The sequence below is a fragment of the Pyrgilauda ruficollis genome, unplaced genomic scaffold, assembly GCF_017590135.1.
Source record: "Pyrgilauda ruficollis isolate IOZ18807 unplaced genomic scaffold, ASM1759013v1 scaffold182, whole genome shotgun sequence".
NCBI classification, from domain to species: domain Eukaryota; kingdom Metazoa; phylum Chordata; class Aves; order Passeriformes; family Passeridae; genus Pyrgilauda; species Pyrgilauda ruficollis.
The window spans coordinates 393,659-406,513 of NW_024517207.1; the positions used below are offsets into that span (position 1 = coordinate 393,659).

Sequence of the window (12,855 nt, forward strand, 5' to 3'; positions counted from 1 at the left end):
AAAAGGCACTTTGTGCAAATACATGTATTTGAACAGACAGAAGTTAGACACACTTGCCTTCCAGTGCAAACCACAAAAACTTTTCAAAATTACTGCTGCATGTGAGAAATTATTTTAAGAAATAAAAGGAAGTCAAATTTACCTACTTATTTTGAAATAAAGGTAGAAACAGAATTAATCTCATCTACAGATGTCATCAGCTCAGTTTAATTTTTAATCAGTCATTAAAAATACCATTTAAGAAGAACGCAGCCCTTTTAAATAGATTAATAAAAAACTCAGCCTAGTGGGAAGTTCAGAATGCTTCATTATACTCAAAAAATACAGCATTTCAGATTTTATATAACAGCTTTATTATCAAATGGCAAGAGACACTTAGTAATGATGTCATGCAGGTATCACAAAAAAACTTCCAAAAGATAAACAGGTCACCTAACAGCTCAAAAATCCCTTGCAATTAAAAAACAAAGCTACATCTTTCTGATATCCTGGTTTGTTTCATGGTAGCCACTGTTCTTCTGTCAAAATGTTATGGCTATCTCTTGGATCACTTGCTGGATTCCCTAAAGGAAAGAGTAGGCTAGTACAGTACCCCACAGCACAGTGCTTTTTTTGCTTTCCACAAGGCCTGCCTTACTCTGCACAAGCCTCAGAAGTCCTCATGGGATAGGGAAGCACCTCAGACTGCTGGCAGCTGAAGATAAACACAGAAGGGATGGGTTAAAAAATCCTAAGGTTTTGAAAAAGTAAAGAACCCTATTTTGAACCTTTTTAAGGTCTTAAGGCTTTTAGTTATTGTGATGAGAGGCCAGTCTTGTGGCTGAAGCACAATAGGTCTTCAGTAACAAAGCCTGATCCCATCTCCACAGTGAAACAGAGCCAGTGAAAATGTCAAGTGATAGCAAGAGTCACGTTAGATTGAAAGAGAGTTCAGCTCCTTCTTTAGCAACAAGGTTCCACCAAAACATTGGCATGGGAGGGATGTTACAGCAGCTTCTGTAACTGACCAGGAATTGAGACAGATTTTGAGAAAAGCCACTGTAAAATAAGTGGTAGGTAATTTATTCTGAGAGTTCACCTGCATGAGAAGTTAACTCTGCAGAAAAGCAGGCTGTAAATCCACAGCAGCTTCACACTCAGTAGTCTGGGGGACATTGCTCACATGGCTCAATTCACATCCAGGTTTACTATGGAATAAATCCCCTGGGTAGAGGAGCTCTGGAGATTAGAATGGCAGCAATAAAAGTAATCATTGTTCAGTTTTAAATGCCAAAGTACACTTTTAGAGTAAATTCTAAATAACAAAAGAATTTCTAGAGCTGAATGATCTTACAGTAAACTTGCAAACAGAACTGATATAAATTCCTTTATATACTTATGTAAAAAATAGCATTTACTGTGCAGCCTGGATTTAAATAAAAGACAAATGGTGTATCAATAATATTTACTAAATATTTACAAGTAATACTGTGATGAAACAAAGCAGTCAATTAACATTGTTACAAAAATGAATAAACCCTTGAAAGGTACGAGTCAGTACCTTTTACATTATCACATTCATGAACTGTTCTCTTACATCTTGAAGATCTATGATATGATCACGAGTTAACAGAGGACACAGACAAATAAACCCTGGAACTGGAGCACACGCTGATGTGTTGAGTCCCTTTCCAGCAAGACACTGCAGGGCCATCAGCTTCAACCACGTGAGCAGCACTGGTTTCAGTCAGGTAAAACACCCACGTGCTCCTCAGTGCCCAGGGCCTCGTTTGACAGGGTTCCACTGACAACACAACCAACAACCACGGCGGGAAGCACAGGGGAAGGTACCTTGTACCTTACCGAGAGAACGCACAGGCTGCTACTGAAGGTGAGTCATGGCTGGTCACTGCCTGGGCAGACAACGGAGCCCCCGTTTTTATACACACCGACACGAGAGCCTGCTGTTCCACGGTGCTCTGAACGTTATTTGGGATCAGCTGTTTGATAGGAACTGCACCATTTGTGTACCTGACATTTCTTTCAGCTAATCAAGCTGCAATGAGAAATTTTATACTCTTTACATATTGCTTGAGAAATGGTAATATTACACTGCTTAAGCGTTTTTAAATCTCTTGAAAACTGCAAATTTTATATAATCATACCATCACTTTCTTAAGTTGGCAAGATAAATCTATGCAAGTGAAATATTGGCAAAATAATCAACATTAAAAAATGAAAATTACAACTTAAAAATCATCAGCTAGCCAAGATAAGAATTCTAAGCTGCTCCCTCCCTTCCTGTATCTGCTCCCAGAATAAAACTTTGCAGGGACCAAGAGGGAATGAAGTGACACTTTGCCTTTGTTAATCCAGTAAGTAAAGCAGATGTAGGTTCAAGTATTTAATTCCATACAGCACTAATAAATAGAAGTAAACAACCAGGATGAGAATAACATTGTAGTTAAAGTACTGCAAAGAACCCTTGTTTCTCAGTGAGCACCGTTACATTATTTTGAAACTCCCCAAGGCAAAAAAGAAGGGAAATATTGTTAGTGAGAAATGCTCTCAGACCAGATCACATGCAAGCCTACAGAGAATGTTACAAAGTTGGACTGAATTGTTCCTGCAAGTGTTAGAGAGCATCACCTGTAGTATATGTCTACATCACAATTTTTGCTCTGCATGTAACTAGAGCAAAATGTTACATCTGTGTTCTCACCTCCCTCATCCTGAGGGCCACACACACCATCCCAAAGTAAAACACTGGTGTTTGGTTACAAAACTATATGCAGTACACTTCTGAACACATTTCCTTCAGTTTAAGGCCATGTGTTCATTTAAAGACATTCTTACCAATCACAAACCTCCCCTATAATTGCTTAAGATCCAATAGAAAAGCAAATATACAAATATCAGAAGTGCTGATCCTGAGATGAAGTATGGGAAATTCTGGTCCAGTCTGATCCTTACTCAAACTTCTTTTTCAGCTTCTTCTGGAAGAGAGCTGGTAGGATGGAGAGGATGGCTAGAATCATGAGGACAAAAACAGAGTTCCAGGAAACAGCTTCCCCTGCTGTTGTAAGCTGGTACAGCGTTGTTCCTGCCTTAATGGCTACAAAAGACGGTGGTGCTACACCTGGAGCAAGGAAAGGATGAAAAAACACCTTGTTAGGGTAAAAAAGCCTTAAAAATCAGTCATGCAAATTTTAATACCACAATGTTGAGATTTTGTTGTCTTGTATTTTTTTTTTAGAGACTGCAGTAAATGCAGAATTTAAAGATAAAAAACCTTTATCCAAAAAACTAGTCTTAAGCCATTCTTAATATTTTTAATACAAACTCATATACAGGAAATTAAGCAAATAATCTCTGCTTTTTAGACTCTTCAGATTTCAAGTTCTCTCTTTACAAACTGACTTTTCATAAAGGAAAAATAATGAACTTTTTAATAAAGTTCATAAAGGAAAAACACCAGATTGTTTCCTAATCAGATTAACAAGTATGTGCAAAAAAAAGCCAATTAAAAAAGCTATAGTGTATACCTCTTCTTCTGGCCACTCCAAACTGTGGCTCACCAGCCACAATTCTTACCTAGGAAAGTGCCAATGAAAAACACTTTCAATGGCACGTTGATTACAGGAGATGTGATATTGATAAACCAGTTGGGGAGGAAAGGTGTTATTCTCAAAAATATTATGTAGTTAATGAGATGTTCTCTATGTCGTTCAACCTGCCAAAACAAAACCAAACAAAACTTTGGTTAAAAAAACCCTGCCTTCAAAATAGACAACCATAGAGGTTTCAAGAGGTTGTTTTTCCCCCTATATTTTGTAGACATTTACACATTGCAAACATAAAAATCAGTTTAAAATGTGTGATGTGGGAAAGAGTGTCTAGTGAGTCACCTGTCAAATACACTGAGATCAGCCTGGAAATAGCTGTGTGTGGCAGAGCAGTGATGTGTCTGACTGACTCAGCCAACTGAAGCAGCAAAGGAGTCACAGGCAGAGCCACAGCCCAGCCACCACAGCCAGCCTGGCATCCCATTCCTAAAGCTTTTCCAGGAACTGGAAATGAAGTTTGTTCCCCAAGCCATTCTGTCCTAACTTGTGATCAAGCTTGAAACACAGCTACATTCCTCACCTGGAAACTCAGCCAGATCACTGCTCTGAACTTCATGAGGTGGCTGCTGCTCCCAGCACAGCTCCAAAGCCTGTGTCCCCAGAGGTTACAGTGCCCAGCATGAACATTTACCAGGAGCAACAGCAGCTCCAACTTCATTTACAGCCTTTATTATGTTCTCAGGTCTAGCCCAGCTCCTTCCACCAACGCTACTACAAAGCCCCTTCTCCTTCCAGCCTGTCCCTGCACATCAGCCCTTTCAGACAGCAAGTGCAACTCCAGCCAAGCTGCAAGGATAGCTGAGCATCCACAATTCTGGCCTATCCTAGCAGACCTGCACTAAGCTTAAGCCTCATACAGTTGAAAACAAACCTGGTCTGATTGTAATTCCACCTGAAATTTCACATGGCAGCTCACCCCAGTCACAACCTTGTTTTTCAGCTTCAGACAAATTTAGATTTTACTGTAACATTAAAATCAGGAGCACCGTGGGTTTTTTAAACCTTAACAAAGTACAATATTTAAATATTAACGCTGCATGTAAAATGCCTTAACCTCAATATGCAAGCATGGTAAGCATGATACAGTCCAATTAACCTGGAAACAGTGAGCTATGAGCTGCACATGCAATTTTAAATCACATATTCAGTTCTACTAATGGCAATAGTAACCATTTGCTACTCAGAATAGCCTCAAGATTATACTGCAATATTAAGATTTACTTGGGTCAAGAGTCAAAATGGTACTATAAAATCTAACAAGGTCAATTGTGCCAGACACAGCTCCATATCTTATTTAATGAGGAACAAGTTTACAGCATTATTATGATTCAAAAAACTCTTGAACAGAGTACATGTGCTTCACACTTGAAAAAAATAAAAATTTGTTTGAATGTTTCAGAGTATCAATTAAAGACACATAAGGTCCAATACAACTCACACTGTATTTCTATACTGCAGAACCTTTAGGTTCATCTCACAATCAAGACTTGCTGAAACTAATGTTACCAGATACTCTAAGAAAATGTTTCTAAATGCTCCAACTACAATAAGATGTTCAAATTAAGGTTTTTCAATCAGACATACAGCTACAGGTTCCTCCAATACAAAAATACAAACCCAACTTTCATTACCGCTAATGCTTAGAGAGCAATTACTTGAAATTACCTGAAACTGGAGAGGTTTCCTACTGACACAAAACAAACCAGGGGGGTGATCAGTTGCAAACACTTCCTAGGTAAGAACACCTTTCTCATGGGAAACACCATAAAATCAGGAATGCTTCCAGAATCCCTTCTGTGTAACTGGATACATGAGCACAAGACTTCCCAGTTTTCCGCACTATTCCATGACACATTTTGTACAATAAGTTCCAGCATCTCTACAAACCTTACCTGTTCTGACCATTTTACTGCTTTCTCTGTTAAATATCTGTACACAACGGGACGTCCCACTAGGTACGACAGCATATAGCAGAATGAAGCTCCAAGTCCTGAGCACTGAAAAAAAAACCAAACCCAGACAACAAATTACCAGAAACTCTACTCAATGTCAGCCTTGTGTCTGTATTAACTACACTGCCTGGCTAGAGCAGGTTTCCATGGAGCCCTCCATTAGGGCTCTCCCCCAGCAGTATGGACACACTCCCTAAGAATGTTGTTGACCCAAGACAGTTTATTTCCAAGGCATTTCGATCAATCTCAACACTCAAAGCAGACAACATTGATTATTTATCAGTTAATATTGAGTGCTTCTGCAGTTTTAAGAATTTGAACTGTGAAAGCTTTGCAAATAAGAGGCACAATGCCATTAAAGAAATTCAAAATAAAAACTGAATAGGTCCTCCCTACCTTCTCAATACTAAGGCTCATTATCACTGCATCCTCTGCCCATGACATATTTAAGAGCTTGTTGATAACATACATTTCAAACCTTAAACTAAACTTCTTGCATATTTAAGCCAGTTAAAAAACAGATGTATCTTGCAGTGTGATAATAAAACCAGAGTAATTGTGTAGTGAAATTACAACTGGGTTCTGGCAGATGCTAAACAAATTTAGAGTATGGGAAACTCTGGCTGATTCACACTCAAATGTCTTCATTATTAGGAAAACCTGGAGAAACAGCTCAGTGTTTTGGATCACCACCCAGTGCTACAGTGAATTTTGTGGGCAATGCCATCCCTGGAGCAGAGCTGAGTAAGAACTCAATAGTTCATTGGAAACTGAAGTGTATGCCAGTTTCAGACTGATCATTTCCAGCAGGAAGCTGCTCAGATGTGTGGCTGTATTCCAAATGGATAGAAATATATGCCCTCACAAGCTACTTTCCATACTTACCAAACAAACAAGAAATAAGGCCAGTGGAAAGGGATAAAGAAACCCTGACAGGATACTGAGGAATATAGACCCAGGAATAGCAAATGTTTGCAAGCTGGATGAATCTTAGTTAAGGAAAAACACGTTTCTAAAAAGCTACATACTTCTTAGTTTTATAAGCAGTCAGGATACATTTTACCATTAGAAAAAGCATAAATAGGCAGGGCCTTTCAAGATCCTTACTTCAAAAAAACCTTTTGTGCAGTAGCACAAGAAGCTCAAGCACAGAGCAACAAGATGTAGATCTTTCACCACACGTACAAAGAATAAGTCACAAAGTAATAAAAGCTGAGTACATTTTTCTCTTTATCTGTGCTACAACTGCCACAGAGGATCCATTGTGACTTCCAGGAAACACACACTTCTGATTTTACCCTGTTGACTAGAGATGTGCAGTTTCAGACATTCTCTGGAAAGTTCACAGGCCTGTCCAAGCCCATAAGCACAAGTTTCATGGAAGGCTGAAATGTATGAAGGCAGCTATTACTTCCTTACAAATAGGCTTGGTGTGATCACTAACTACAATAGCTGATCACTAATTTCAGTCAAAAAAATTTTAAAAGGCAAAAATTAGGTTTCTGCAGCATAAGCAAGCAGGTTGTTGGACCTAACGCTTGCTAGGCATACTTGAGACTATGATGCATTGTCCACTTTGGATAGAAAAGTAATAAAGCAAAAAAAACCCAGTACACTATTTTACTCAAGTTGAACTGACTGAAATATTAAAAAGCCCAATAATTTTCCTGAGTCCATTATAACCAGGACAGCTTTTGCTAAGCCATGTCAAGGTTCAGAGGTAACTACTGTACCATGCCTGGAAACTGACCACAGCCTGCTGCTGAGACAGTAAAGGTCATCACATCTAGAACTGCTAGAGCAGCTCAATAAAGAGCCAATTTATTCCACTCCTTGTTAATATATAAACCAACATTTTAATTTTCTTCCTAGATCTATAATTTGGGAAATATTAATTATTTTTGTGGAATACTTGGGAAGAATGAGCTGAAGGATAATTACTAATGGCACGTTCAGTGCTGACTCTCCTGAGTTACAAAAGCCTCCTGCATTAAAACTGTGACACAAACCTCTTATACAGCTTTAAAGTTATTAACCTTTAGTGAAGTGTTCCAGTTAAGAGTGTGCTTAATGATTAATTAATATAGTCAGCACTCAGGAAAAAGAAGTCAACATAGAACATAGGTAGCCTTTGTGTCTCCCTGGACAGAAAGCACTTCAGAAATTTATCTCTCTAAAAGAAAACAGATTTGGTTTTGTGAATTTGGGCAGTGCAGAGATGAAAGATGGCTCAAAATACTTTCCTTCAGAAATATTGCTAAATAGTCTATAAATTATCCTTATGTGGAACTTTGAATGTCTTAAAGAAGAGCAAAGCAGTAGTCTCAGTTTTCTTTTAGAATAAACAGTAATTTCTACCTCAAAAATCACTTTATTTTAGAAGTTATCTTAACACTGAAGTAAGACCAAGCCAAATACACAGAGAAATGCATTTAAATTTCCAAAAATTTAAAACATTTTTGTCTCTTTGTAGACACACCTAGGTATGTTAAACTTCACCCATGACCAAGAAATTATCAAATTGTATTTTTCATTTTCAGAGAAGCATGACTACATCAAAGCTGCCCTTTATATCAGAAAAAGGATACAAAACGTATGTGGCAAAATAAGCCACTAACACTTGAACGTAAAATGTGTCCTTGTATTTGGACAAGACTTTTCCCAAGGCCTTTGCATCATCCATATCTCTAGGAACCTTTATACATTCTCTTTCTTCTCTGAAGAGGAAAAAAAAAAAGCAGGAATGATGGAAATATAATCAAACAGTGTAGTACAATTACTTACTGAATACAGAGATAATTAGATACACTACAACACTAAATTACAGCTTCAGCAAACAAACCATGATTATTATTGTAATAATATACTCAGATGAACACCTAATATTTACAGTGTGGTTTATATTAGAAAATCCCCAATTTTAGATATTTTCAAGCTGGTTTTTTTATTCAGTACAATGATGTGCTTCTTTTCTAGGTCTTTTTTCTTACCAAGTGCTGATGGAAAAGAAAAAATTGCGCAAACCAAACCTTGGCAAGTGAAAGCAGCCAACGTTTCAGCCAAAACCAACTGCAGCTGCCTCAGTGCTGGGGTCAGAACAGTTGAAGTGCAGCAGGAGTGGCAGAACTTCACCTCACAAACAAAGAAAGTTCTAAGGGCAAAATCTCATGTCACACCTTAATCTGGTGCAGCACACTTGAGTGTCTTTGCTCCCTCTGTATCAGGTTTAGGGATGGGCCATTGCAAACTGACCTTGTTGAGCAAGTTAATCAGACAGAAATTGAACTACTAAAAGTAGTGATGAAAAAGAAAGCTGTCAGACAAGCGGGCTCCCACCTGTCAGCCTGCCTGCCATCCCAACACAAGTACTGGGTGCAACAAGAAGGAGAAAAAGAGAAGGCTAAGTTTAGCTAGGAAGGAAGGATTTCCCCTTTTGGTGACAGCTTCCAGTTGCACCAAGGCACAAGGAAGTTTCAAGTGAACTCAGCCTGAACCAAACACACTCTGGCTCTCAGCTGAAGGTGGCTAAGAACAGAGTCAGTTACCACTGATAATGTGCCAGGGGGTAACACCTCAGAACACGGGCTCTGCACTGTGCCACAGAAACCTCAAATCAAGAACAATTCTCCAAGTTTATGCCATATCCCCATGCAGGCTCCTCTACAGTCTGATATTGAAAAGCAAATAAACTGATAAATTAAACTTTCATAACATACTTACTCACTAAGTTGTGGGAAATTTTTATATACCAGGAACATAAGGAAAGCAGCTGATAAGAAGATGGACACTAAAATAAGAAGTGACGTCCGAGCTGATCCACCTTCTGCAAGAGCTTTCCCTGAAATTAAACATGAAACAAAGTTAGAAAAAACCCCAGCACTAGCAAAACAAATCAAGAAAAAACAATCCCTCATGACTTACAACAGATTTCAAACTTATCCTTTAAAGGAATATTAAAGTAAACTCATCTTCCAACCAATGCTTTCAAGAGCACACATTGCTCACGTTCCCTGGAAGCTTTCAAACAACTTTGAAGTTTTTGTGCTGGAAAACATCCCACACAAGTCTCACCTTCTACAATCCATAATAACTTAGGCCTCAATTAATAAATACATTTATAAAGAGAAAAAACAGAGTTGAACAACGTAAGCCATACATATGTTTTCTTTTTTGCCAGAAATCTTCTGCCAGTCTAATTAACTAGAGTCAACTTGAAGTTAAATCTCCAGGATGTAAAATGTAACTTAAAAACCTGCTCACTAATAGATTTTGGGGGTTTTTTTCTTCCTCTAATGAAAGACTACCAGATACAGCCAGTTAGGTAAGACACACTCATTAGGAGGAAACCTACACAAACACACACATGCCTGTGATATAAAGTGCTAGTCTTGGGAATTACACATATTTTACACTCATGTGGATATACATACATAAGTATATATATACATAAGTGTTTATTAGCCTTTAAGTCCTTGTGTAGTGGAAGCAATGGAAGTACAGTAAGTGACACAATGACACTGTAGGCCACTTCTGTGTTTTAGACCTTTATCAAAATGACCACGTTCATGCACTATATCAATTAACACAAATGTAACTACACACATAAAGAATTTAGAACTGAAATGAACACCACACACTCTCTGCATCCACACCGGGCAGTGTATGTGCGCATGTAGTACACCACTCTCTCCTGAGGCACTTGGAGGCTCACCCAGCTTCACACCCAGGGTCACCTGGAGAACACACAAAGAGCCGAGGCTGTGTTTTCCCTCGCAGATGCCTCTGGCACAACTACAATGCCAACACACAGCACTCAAGTGGGTCACGCTGACACCTCACTGTTGTGAAATGCAGCGAGTGGATGACGAAACCGCTGGGCGAGCTGGCAATTTTATCGGCTGTAAGGGTTTTTTAGGTTTAAGGTCAGCGCGACCCCACAGGTGTGCACTGGGTCAGCCGAGGCCAAAGGCAGCATCCACAAAGCAATTAGAACCAGGGAATCACAGGGCTGCCAGGCTGGAAGGGAGCACGGTGGTCACGGGTCCAACCTCCCAGCTCAGGCAGGGCCATCCCAGGAACAGGAGCGCATCCACACGGCTCCTGAGTACCGCCACTGAGGGAGGCTCCACACCTGCTCCGGGCAACCTGCTCCACTGCCCTGTAACCGGGGTTGTTCTGACACCACCTTGTCCAAGGAGCAAAATAAATTATAGATAAATAAACAAATAAGCAATTTATAGGGGGGAAAAAGGAAAACTCAGCCCACTGCGCTTTCTGCCGCTTCCACTTTTTCTACTTCAGGCGTGCCAGTAGTGGAATAACACCGACAGACACACACAGACATACAGACATGGAACCACGCGTCTTGCCTCACGGGGAAAGGGAAAAGGGAAAGGGGTCGCTGCCCCATTTCGGCCGCCGAGGGGCGGGAGCCGCCTCACCCCACACGCACCGTGAGGGGCCCGGCCCGGCCGCCCCAGCGCCCGCGCGGGACGGGGCCGGAGCCCGAGGCGCCGAGAGGCACGGGCAGCCGCACGGGCACCGTCCCGGCCACCGACACCCGCATCGGGCACCGTCCGATGCCAGGGCGAGGTCACCCCCGCTCCCGCCGCCCCGAGCCCCCGGCACCTTCCAGAAGCTGCCGCTGGTGCCTGGCGCTCTCCGCCGCCGCCTGGCAAGGCCCGCGCTCCGCCACCCTTCGCTGCGCCATGGCTCTGCGGCGCCCCGGGGCCCGGCGAGTCAGGGCCGGGGCAGGCCTCGGCGGCACCGGGAGCCGCGGGGATCAGGAGGCGGGATCGGCAGCACCGGCAACCGCGGGCAGGAGGAGGAGAAGGAGGAGGCGGGACCGGCCGCTCCTCCTCTCCTCACCCCACCGGGTCGCGGCCGCGCTCCCGCCCCCGCCGCCGCACGGCGCATGCGCTTTTCTCGGGGCATTACGGCTTTGCTGTGGTGTACGGGAGCACGTGTTGGGCTCCACGTCCTTGAAACGCGGTGGCGGGTTAGTGGCGGTAAATACGGTAACGCCGGCTTTGGGCGTACCCGTGCGGGTATATACGGTAACGGGAGTGCGCTCACTACTGGTAAATACGGCGCGGGGCGGCGGTGTCCCAGCCCGGTTCCTCGGCCCTGGCTGCGGAGAAATCACATAAATCACATAAATCACAGGATCAGTTAGGTTTGGGAAAGGCCTCTGAGGTCACCACGTCCGACCTATGACCGAACACCGCCGTGTCAACTAGACCATGGCACTGAGTGCCACGTCCAGTGGTTCCTTGAACACCTGCAGGGACGGTGACTCCACCACGTCCGTGGGCGGTCATTCCAGTGTCTAATCACCTCTTCTGTGAAGAAATTCCTCCTGATGTCCAACCTGAACCCCACCCTGGCACACGCGGAGAAGTTCTATAGGCTGTGTTCTCTTGTCCCGTCGCGGGTTGCCTGGAAGACCCCTACCCTCTCCGGCTACACCCTCCTTTCCGGGAATTGCAGAGCCGTAGGTCCCGCCTGAGCCTCCTTTTCTCCAGGCTCCCAGCTCCCTCAGCCGCTCCCCACAGGAGATGCGCTCCTGACCCTTCCCCAGCTTCGTTTCCCTTCTCTGGACACACTGCGGCGCCGACCGTGCCACAGGGCAGCGGGATAAAGCCCGTCTGCGAGCCCTTTTCCCTCGGCAATGGCTTTACATCAGCGAGGGGAGCGGGATCTCCCCTCAGGGAGCGGGAGGCGGGAGCCCCAGGCGCCTCTGGCGCTGGAACAGTGCCGGGCTTCCAGGAAAAGGGGAACCTTATTGAGTTTGTTCCTCTCGTTCGAAAAGAAAGCCTATTTGCCGGGAAGAAGGAAAATTCCTCTATCAGCCCCGGAATTTTCCTCACGTCCGTTCCTGTCAGTAAGAACGCTTGAAATCCCGCAGAAAAGCCAGAGGGGCACGTCCCAGTGTTCGCAGATTCCGTGGCCTTCACGCCGAACGTGACCTCGAAGCACCTTTTCCTCCGCAGCAGGAGATCCCCGAGCGTGCCAAGTGCCCGGGCGGCACAGAGTGTTACAGGGAGAGCTCTCCGGGGAGAGAGAGCACGGAGAGCGCTGAAGCCCGCGGACAGCGCACATTGCACAACCTTCCGGGCACACGGGCTGCCTGGCGCAGCTACTGACTCCCCCGCCCCGTCTCTTTTCCAGCCGTGTCTGCTAATAAATGTCCAACCTTTCCTCAGGGTCTTCTGGAAAGGAAGCTCTCCTGGGAGAGCTGGACACGCAGATTTAACTTCAGCCTCGTTTGTCTGATTACTCCACCTTTACGCCGTGAC

General features: G+C 43.2%; 1 protein-coding gene across 1 annotated transcript; it reads right to left on the reverse strand.

The window, feature by feature from the left end:
- Positions 1–329: 329 nt before the first annotated feature.
- On the reverse strand, positions 330–11,457 carry TMEM41B (transmembrane protein 41B). The gene is made up of 7 exons (XM_041464657.1): positions 11,186–11,457; positions 9,278–9,395; positions 8,146–8,274; positions 6,443–6,536; positions 5,498–5,602; positions 3,574–3,712; positions 330–3,118 (listed from the first exon to the last, which is right to left on the reverse strand). Exons 1-7 carry the CDS (start codon positions 11,265–11,267, stop codon positions 2,949–2,951), a joined length of 837 nt encoding a protein of 278 aa, XP_041320591.1. The 5' UTR covers positions 11,268–11,457; the 3' UTR covers positions 330–2,948.
- Positions 11,458–12,855: the final 1,398 nt, after the last annotated feature.